This window comes from Sinocyclocheilus anshuiensis, unplaced genomic scaffold (assembly GCF_001515605.1).
Source record: "Sinocyclocheilus anshuiensis isolate Anshui unplaced genomic scaffold, SAMN03320099.WGS_v1.1 scaffold1518, whole genome shotgun sequence".
Taxonomy (NCBI): domain Eukaryota; kingdom Metazoa; phylum Chordata; class Actinopteri; order Cypriniformes; family Cyprinidae; genus Sinocyclocheilus; species Sinocyclocheilus anshuiensis.
The window spans coordinates 649,316-659,553 of record NW_015548194.1 but is presented as its reverse complement, the minus strand read 5'-3'; the positions used below and the strand labels follow the sequence as shown (position 1 = coordinate 659,553).

Genomic DNA, 10,238 nt, shown 5'->3' with positions numbered 1-10,238 from the left:
CAGGTACTTGGGATGGTGCATGCCAATTTCAGCACAAATCAGGTTGATGATTATTGACTCACTGATTCAGAGGGAAAATATGATTCTGGCCCTTATGGTTCCATAGTTATTAACACAAATTAAAATTTATTTTCATTATAGTGTCTGAAAAATGTGTTTGAGGACACATGAATAGTGGGGGTAATTTTGAACCATCCCACCAAGTTTGAGATCTCTACAACGTGCGTCTCTGACATCCAGACACTTTTGGGCAGAAAAGGAATACGCAGCTGTAGCGTCTGGACCAATCAAAAACACAATTTTTAATTAACGTTCTTAGAATTGACAGACAGTTGACCCTGAGAGGTCAAGTAAATATCTACAGCGGATCTAAATATTTATAATTAATTATAACTAGTTATGATTAATTATTCATATTTCCCTTATGAGCTGATTCGCTACACAGCAAATCAGTAGAAATACAATATGGGTTCCAGCACCTTCAGTAATTAGATTTCAAATGGCATTTGGCCGCTTTCATCGTGGCTAGAGTGTGTCTGGATCAACTAAAGTGTATTAAATTGACACACTATGCATAATTTTAGTATTTTGGAAATAAAGTTGACATCTTTCCTGCTGTAATAGTACTTATATACAGTATGTTGATTTTATTGACTGCTGAAAGCAGTCATAGATTATATGCACTTGCTGTACATTTTATCCACATTTTACGGCACACACTGTTGGCTGTGTTGGCATTCATCAATGCTTTGATAAATCAATCAATGTTCACACACAATGAGTGTCTTCCTCAGAGCTAGTTCCTAGAATAACATCAGTTTAAGATTCGGCCACTGAAGGATTCAGACATATTCCATACTGTGTTGAGTTGTCACGTCCTACAAATCCCAGGGCTGACAGCACTGCTCTGAAATGAAGGCAGACCCCCTCAGAGGAGCACTTGGCTTTTTACAAGCGCACATTTCATGAGACAAGTCTTCCTGAAGTTTTCCAGAGCTCCACCTTTAATAATCTCCCGTATAGGGACCGATATCAAGACTTTCATCATAAAGCTTCTGCTGCGTTAGCTGAACATATGTGCTTTGTCCTCGTTTAAAGACATTAACCGGCTGCATAGGAGAGAAGGGAAAAACTCTTCACCTCCACAGTTTCCTCATTATTCTCAGCGCCCTGTAAATGGATTTGTAATTACGGCCTGTCTGCCGCGGATCTTGTGTAATTGTCCTCCAAGTCGCTCAAAGAGTTTGCGGTACATTCGCTGACCGTGTCAGTATTATTTCCCCTATTGATAATGCTTGATGAAGTGCCATTACATCTCATTATTGCCCGCGCCGGCAGATACGAGACCACACAGGGCTCTTGCGCCGATGACCCCGTGCGCCTCGAGCTCATGCTGCGACCCCAAGAAAGCCTAGGTAGGCCTATTTTTCCAGCCAAAGCATGAATGCTTCAAACCAGCGGCTGACATTTCCCTCCCGCTTCACACGGTTCTATAATCTCAGTCCTCCTGCGGCGCAAAGTTCCTCAAATCAGAGCACGTCACATTGCCGCGGGGATAATATGCCAACCCACTGGCCGGTGTGCGCGCACCGCGCGTGGGCTGCCGGAGTTATGTGGAGGTGAGAAGTTGCAAAACATAGCCCCTGAGAATGAAAGAAAGAAAGAAAGAAAAAAATAAAACGGCAGAGAAGGGAAGACAGAAAATAGAGTGAATGCACTTGAGTCATGGGCGTTTTGCCATGAAATACTAAAGCGTATTGAATCTCATGCCTGCGGATTTGGCTGCGTTGAGAGGCTCGCCTGCCCGTGCCAAATGCACAAATCCGTGCACATCTGTTTGCATGTTTGAGTCTGCGCTGGCTTAATGAGATATACTCACACAGACCCGCTCCAGTCCCAGCAGCTTTAGCCCGGATCTGCAGTGATAATGTTATTCTAATTAGAAAGAACACATAGCAGCAACCAGAACCTTAGCGTTGACATGCGCTGACCTCAACAACACTTATTACAGCATCTTCCCCCCTTTTTTTTTTTTTTTTAAATGATAAAACTCACTAGATTTAGCTATATTTGTGCTTTTACAGGCATGGCTCATTGAATTTGCCACTGAATCGAGATGCCTCATATGGAAATGTAATATATGACATGTTATTCTATATCAAGAGTGGTGTTGCCGTATATGTTACTTATAATGTTCTCATACATACATATGTCTCAACAATATATATTATTTATATAGTATATGCAACTTCATTAAAACAACATATAGGCTACACAACAAATCTGTATACTTTTGATTTGATCTGTACAAATTTGATTTGAACGTACTGTAAGCACAAGGAGAGGAGAAGATTAGGATCAATGACTTGGAATACTGTACAATCCATGAGTTACATGGACTTTTGATACTTCGGATTTTATGATACTTTTGTGCAGCATTTAAGCAATTAGGTGGTGGACACATCCCCAACATAACACTTGATGGAAGAAACAAAAAAAATAGTAAATAATGACAGAATTGTTATATTGTTGAAGTATTCCTGCAAGAGCACTTGAGCTTCATTCTGAGGCACCTTTGCATGACTGCATGTAATTATTACCAGTGTTCATTAATGAAGCAGTCAGGAGCTGTTCTCAAGGACTCACTGCTGAATTTGATTGATTTTAATATTACGTTTGAGTGTGTGTATTTATGGATCCTGTCATCATCCTTTTATGAACAAAAGACACTTTGTTTTATTTATTTATTATTACTGCTTTTGACTTTTCTCAGTCTGGAAATTAAATTTTAAAATTACGTGTGTGTGTTTATGATCACAGATTATGACTAGATCTATTTGGATTTCACATTTAAAAAAAAAAAACAAGTATTTAAATAAATACAAATCTAGTAGAGTCGGTTTATATTAAGCAACGTCTTCACCTTCAATATGTGTAATTTCATTGTGTAAAACGTCTCTGAATTATTGTTTGAAAAAAATAACCTTTTTAGACTCTAGAGTCAGTATTTACTACGTCAGACACAAATTCACTGACATAAGTTCAGTCTTAACATTTCATAGACATTTGAGGAAGTATTAACAACAGTCAATAGTGAAAATGGCTTGACAAGTGCACAGCTTAATAAAAGCATACTGTCTGGGACTGTCTGTTTGGCTCAACAATGGAAGACAGCGGGAGTGTTCAGAAAACAGCTTGAAAACTTGAAAATTATTTTTCCAAAGTCCTGTTTGGTGATATAGAAATCGCACACTTCACCTTTAAGTCGAATTTAAGAATAGCTCAGTCCTAATAAATAGCAATGACATGCATATTCTCTATTACTCTCTGGTGTTGGGCTCAAATCACATTCACATATTCTCATCATGGCAGGTTTGGCATTTGATACGACGCCAAACGTCACTGGTTCTTGAGTGGTTGTTTATCAGTCACGACGCATATGTGTGAATGAGATTGGAGAGTGTTTGCCCTGTGCGGCTTTCCCTTCTCTGTGTGACCTTCTCTTACTCTGAACAATGGTGATAGGTGATTCCTTGAGCAACTTTTTTTAATGACAACAGTGTCATAGTTTGACGTGATGGGTCAGATGTGTGGGTTGTGTCTGACTGCAGACAAGGATTTAAAGGAACAGAGAACAATCTCACAATGTTCACAAACGTTATGTAAATGTTAGGACAAAACATTTTTAATACAATGCTTATGGAACACTCTTATAATTTTATTAATATTTGATATACTCCTTTCTCATTACATTGAGAAAACATTATTAGAACATTTTTTGGAGAAACCGTATTTTATTTGTACTTGAATGTTCAAAGAAACATGTCTGTAACCTTTAAATAACATTCTAATCATGACAAGAAAACTGGACTTTTTACATTCTTAAAATATTACAAATAAACATTCAAATAGCATTTTATTCTGGGTGAAAATAGAGTTAGTAGATCATTTAAGAAACATTTTGTAACCTTTCAATAACGTTCTAATCATGACAAAATAACTGGCCATTTTAACATTCCTAAACATTAAAATAAAAGAATATTTTGGTTAAATATACAATTAGTAGAACATTTAAAAAACGCTTTTGTAACATTTAGGTAAAGTTTAATCACAACAAGAAAATTGGACATTTCAACTTTTTAGAAACATCAAAACAATGTTTTTCTAACCTAAATTTGTTACCCTGGTAAATGTAAAGAAGTATCTGATACTGAAATCCAATCAGAGCCTGTGATACTGAGGATAAAGGCCAGACATGTTATGAAAGATCATGCAGAGTTTGGCTTTCCGTGTCATAAGCTTTTATACATTTTTTGATAAATCAACTTTCTTTTTGCGCTGATGTCACTTAGGCCACACGGGCTGCTGGGTAACATTCACCAGTAGCTCTATAGCGATGTAGTCATTACTTAAAGAGGTTTTCATTCAGAACTGAAGAACTGGTCACAGATAAAGACTTGAAGACTCTTGGTCACGACTGACTGTTTGACCTTGTTGTTTGCCCTGCAGGAGCAAATCTAATTTCATAATGATATTCTCATCAATGAGAGAGAGAGAGAGAAACACACAAACTGAGGCAGTTATGAAAAAGTGCTGTTTCAGAAGCTCATAATTTAATAGCCTATTAGTTGCTAGCAGTATGTTTATGATTTGTTTTTTACATGAAGTTAACTGACTGTCAAAAGTTGTTTACTGCGCTCCGGAGACAACGAGGGAATAATAAACACACTGTAGAACAGGATCTCGTGTACTTTTCATGCGTGATTGGCCTGGTAAGTGCCTGAGCAATGAACATGGTGAATTATGACAACAACACTCAACGCTAGATAACATTTCACAGTCAGATTTGTGGAAGGAAGCAAAGCAGGCTCATTAACCTCCAGACACAGCTCCGTTTAACTTTATTAACAACCAAAAACCACCAACCAGAGCAAATGGAAACGCAGACAGAGAGGACGATTTGTTATCTATTTGTCCTCAAAGGCTGTTATCATTCCTTTGATGGAACATATAACCCCGGAGATGCTGCAGAAACAGCCCAGCAGTAATATCAGCAGGTCCAGAATCCTGCGGCTCACGCCCAGCTGAGTCCATTTCAGCTGCAGGTGGAAGAGCGCTGGGAGCAGAAGCGTCATGGCCGCCCCGGTCACGCTGCCTGTGAGGCCCATGAGGAGAGAGAAATGAGGCACGCACAGTGCCATGATGAGGGTGAGGAAGAGGAGAGATCCACGCAGGAGCAGCGTCCCCCGCTCTGATCCTTCTGCAGATGAGTTGAGTTTCAGGACGCCTGTCTGCAGTATCTCTGCTGCGGCGTAGAATGGCAGAGGGTACGAGAGGAGAGCCTTTGCCAGCAGACACAGGTTCACCACCATCCGCAAAGCGGTGGGCAGGTTATCTGTTATCACCTAAGAATAAAAACAACAACAACAACAAAAACTTAAGTCTCCTTAAAGGCATAGGCTTTCCTGTAGCTCAGAGTGATAGTAATGCCAAGGTCATGGGTTCGATTCCCAGGGAACGCAAGAACTGGTAAAATGTCAAATCTGTTCCTTGAATGCAAGTTGCTTGGGATAAAAGCATCTTTCAAATGCATAAATGTAAAAATGGATAGTTCACCTGGACAGAAATGACAGTGGCCACCATTCACTTCCATGGTGTGGAAAAAGCAGCTTGGATATTTAGCTAAATGACTCCTTTTCTGTTCTACAGTAGAAAGAAGGGAGCTTATGTTCCCAGGGTCCTGTGTTAGCCTAACCCCAACCCTACACCTAACCATGGGAACATAGGACCCGTTGTGACATCATTTGTCATATAAATCTAGGGAACATGGGAATAATGTCAGGATTTTTATTTCTATCCAGGTGAACTATCCGTTTAATACAAAGCAAACTTGTCTCTCTCTCTCCATCAGCTGCTATTGTTAGTGGTCACCACAACAGAATTATCCACACATTATTTGGCACAGGTTTTACACTGGATGCCCTTCCTGACCCAACCCAGCACTGAAACCATCCCCAGAGCTGGGACAGGTTCGCACTCATGCCTATGGCCAATTTAGTGTATCCAATCCACTGCATGTTTTTAGAAGGCTGGGGAAACCAGAGTACCTGAAGGAAACCCACGCTAACACTGGGAGAACATGCAAGCTCCACACAGTAAAGACTCTTGGCTCAGCCAGGACTCAAACCTGAGAAATGTCTTGATGTGAGGAAACAGAGCTACCCACTGAGCCGCCCTGAAAGCAAAGGAAACTTGTGCTAGGACAAAGCTAATATAGTCCCAAAAACTATATAGACTAAATCAGATTTAATTCTCAATTTCGAATCTTGAATTCTCATTAGGTCAACCACTTTTGACGTCACATCAGTAATAAAACAAATGCTGTGTCCTACATTTGTCTTTTTACTTTTGAAGGAATGACGTTTCAAATGCACCTGATGTGTTGCTTTTATCTTTAGCTTGTTCGCCCATCCCTGTCCACTACATAGGACAGGAGTTTCCAATCGTGCTCCAGGAAGGCCACTAGCTGGTTTCCATACAAATTAATCTACATCAGAATTTATTCGGCAAATGTGATTCCATCTCCCATTATTCATATTAACTCTTTTTTTTCAAGAAATAAAAATAAAAACGTCTCCAGGTTACGCATGTAACCCTAGTTCCCAGAGGGAATGAGATGATGCATCGAAACGCTATGGGAACGCTTTCAGCGTGACCACGCTCTGAATCATGTGTGTAATCAGTCCAATGGATGGGCGAGACGTCACGGGCGGGGTGACGAAGTGACCAGGAAGCTTAAAAGCACATGCGGTGGATACAGTGGCAGCTTCTGGCAAATGAAGTAAGCGCTCGCAGGGATGCCGGAAGTATGGCACTGAGACGCAGTATCTCGCTCCCTCGAGGAACTAGGGTTATATGCGTAACCTGGAGACGTTCACCTTCAGGAACTCGAGCTGCGTCGAAACGCTATGGGAAAGAGTATGCCCACGCCGCCAGACTTACAAATCCCTGCCTAGTGTGGAAGAGCACAGCTAAAGTGAGAGAATGGAGGCAGGAGTGGCGCAGAATGCAGGCAGGCACCTGACAAAGTAGGCAGGGACATCCCGCCCAAAGGCCAACTTCAGAAGGAGTGAGTCTTGACCCCCAAGGAGAGGGGAGATCAGAGGACTCGAGGCTATGGAATAGTATCCGGAGGCCTCAGCTTCAGCGCACCGTGGAGGAAACGTGAAACCAGGGGGTGTCTGCCCACTGACTGGCCACTGAGAGGGGCGTGGTAGGCCACAATGGCCACCACGTAGACCTCCAAGGTGGAGTGGGTTAACCCTGTGGAGAAACGGGCCTGCAGGAACTCCAGCACTGTAGCTAGGGGAACGAGAATGCCCACGCCGCCAGACTTCCAAATCTCTGCCTAGTGTGGAAGACTGCACAGCTAGGGCGAGAGAACAGAAGAGCCCGGAGTGGCTAAAGTAGGCAGGGCTCGCCATCCCGAAGGCCAACTTCTGGAGGAGTGAATCTTGACCCCCAAGGAGAGGGGAGATCAGAGGACTCGAGGCTATGGAATAGTATCCGGAGGCCTCAGCTTCAGCGCACCGTGGAGGAAACGTGAAACCAGGGGGTGTCTGCCCACTGACTGGCCACTGAGAGGGGCGTGGTAGGCCACAATGGCCACCACGTAGACCTCCAAGGTGGAGTGGGTTAACCCTGTGGAGAAACGGGCCTGCAGGAACTCCAGCACTGTACCAACTGGGCAGTTAACTGGGTCGAGCTGGCGGTCTCCGCACCAAGAAGTGAAAAGTTTCCACTTCAGGGCACACAGTTTCATCTTAGAGGGAGCTCTGAATTGGAGGATGGTCTCAACAACCTCGGTTGAGAGACCGGAAACTACGAGTTGTGCCCCCTCGGGGGCCACACCCATAACTTCCACAGCTCCGGGCGGGGGTGAAAGATCATACCCTCTGCCTGTGAGAGGAGGTCCCTCCTGATGGGAATATCGCATGGAGAGCCGTCGAGAAGGGAAATCAGATCCGAGAACCATACTCGGCCCGGCCAGAACGGGGCTACTAGCAGCAGAAGGACCCCGTCCCGGCGCACTCTCTCCAGAACTCCCGGGAGCAGAGCGATCGGGGGAAAGGCGTACAAGGCGTACAGACAAAGCCTCGGCCACGTCTGTACCATGGCATCCAGCCCCAGTGGAGCTGAATGAGTCAGAGAGAACCAGAGGGGACAAGTGCGATGTCTCTCGAGTCGCAAACAGGTCCACCTGAGCCTAGCCAAAAAACTTTCCATACCCCGGGCCTCAGCCCCAGCCTCGACAGGATGTTTGCTCCCATAATGAGAAGCGAGAGGAGTTTGCCCTGGGACCACACAAGGATCTTGTGCGCCTGCCTGTAAATGGGGCGCGAACGCAGACCTCCCTGGTGGTTGATATAAGAGACCGCCGCTGTGTCGTTGGTGCGCACCAACACATGGCGATCTCTTAGGTCTGGGAGAAAGTGTTTCAATGCTAGAAACACGGCCAGCATCTCCAGACAGTTGAAGTACCACATGAGATGGCAGCCGCTCCACAGACCGCGGGATGAGCGGCCACTCATGACTGCTCCTCAACCGGGGAGGGACGCGTCCATCGCTAGCATTATGCGGCGACAAGGAGCTCCCAGCACTGAGCCCTGAGACAAGAACCAAGGTTTCCTCTACATGTCTAAGGCACGTAGGCACTGCCGCGTGACCTTGAGCATGCAAAGCATATTTTTCCGAAGCTGATTTTTTCCGACTGCAGTGAGGATCAACTCGATCTGAGCAGGGGACAAACGTGCCTGCATAGTGGTCGCATCCCACACCACGCCCAGATAAGTGGTTCTCTGTAATGGATTAAGCACACTTTACTTGGCGTTAAGTCTTAACCCCAGCTCTTTCATGTGAGCGAGAACGACATCTCAATGCCGAACCGCCATCTGCTCAGATTGAGCTAATATCAACCAATCGTCGATGTGGTTGAGTATGCGGATGCCCTGGAGTCATAGAGGAGCCAGAGCAGCATCCACACACTTCGTTAAAGTGCAGGGTGAGAGTGAAAGGCCAAAAGGAAGAACCCAATGGCCCCCAAAAGCCACCTCAGGAACTTCCTGTGATGGGGAAGGATGGAGATGGGCCGAGCTCTAGGAGTGGAGGCCTCAGCATAACAACTCTCTAAAGCGAGAGGAGGCCTCTACACCCCACGCTAGCTTAAACTCAGACTGTCACAGCGGAGCTCTGGCGAACAGAGGCCTCAGAAACTCTCTGTAGCGAGAGGAGGCCTGACGACACTCGCAGAAAAACGGCCACTCTTGGAGTGGAGGCCTCAACATGACAACTCTCTAAAGCGAGAGGAGGCCTGACGACACTCGCAGAAAAACGGCCACTCTTGGAGTGGAGGCCTCAACATGACAACTCTCTAAAGCGAGAGGAGGCCTGACGACACTCGCAGAAAAACGGCCACTCTTGGAGTGGAGGCCTCAACATGACAACTCTCTAAAGCGAGAGGAGGCCTGACGACACTCGCAGAAAAACGGCCACTCTTGGAGTGGAGGCCTCAACATGACAACTCTCTAAAGTGAGAGGAGGCCTCTCGCAGCGCAACCCTCCATCCTTCTTTGGAACGATGAAGTAACAGCTGTAGAACCCGGACTCCATGTCAAGAGGAGGGACCACCTCGATGGCCTCCTTCCTCAAGAGAGTGTTTACTTCTTGTTCCGTTACCAGAGCCTGCTCAGGGCCCCACCAGAGTGGGAATCATGGAAGAGAACCACGCTGGATTCTGTAGCCTCTCTCTACAGTGTGCAGGACCCACCGAGACACATTTGGCAGTAGTTTCCATGCTGCCAGATAGTCTACTAAGGGAATCAGTCTCTCGAGACTGACTTCTGGTGTAAACAGAGCGGCTAGGTCGGTGCCCTAGTGGCGAACCAGCAGGGGACGGCCGAACTAGTTACTCTAGAGAGCTCCGAAGACGTAGCGAGCCTCTTACTAACTGAGAGTTAGTACTGACTGAGAGAAGTGCTCGCCGGAGACCACTGCGCCCTGAAGCACCGTAAGTGGCAGGGTTGGCAGACCGATCTGTTGAGGACACTTAGGAGAGACGGGCACCGTGTAATGTCAGTGTACAGGAGCAGGACCCAATGAGGCACGCTTGGCAGGGTCTCCCACACCACCAGGTGACCTACTAAGGGAACCAGTCTCTCAAGACTGACCTCTGTACACCG

General features: G+C 45.2%; 1 protein-coding gene across 1 annotated transcript in view; it reads right to left on the bottom strand.

Moving 5' to 3' along the window:
• Positions 1–4,967: 4,967 nt before the first annotated feature.
• The window catches only part of LOC107653135 (vesicular inhibitory amino acid transporter), a 14,846-nt gene continuing 9,575 nt past the window's right edge, over positions 4,968–10,238 (bottom strand). Inside the window, exon 3 of the mRNA XM_016439773.1 lies at positions 4,968–5,405. Within this exon, the coding sequence (XP_016295259.1) occupies positions 4,968–5,405 (438 nt within the window). The remainder of the gene's footprint in view (positions 5,406–10,238) is intronic.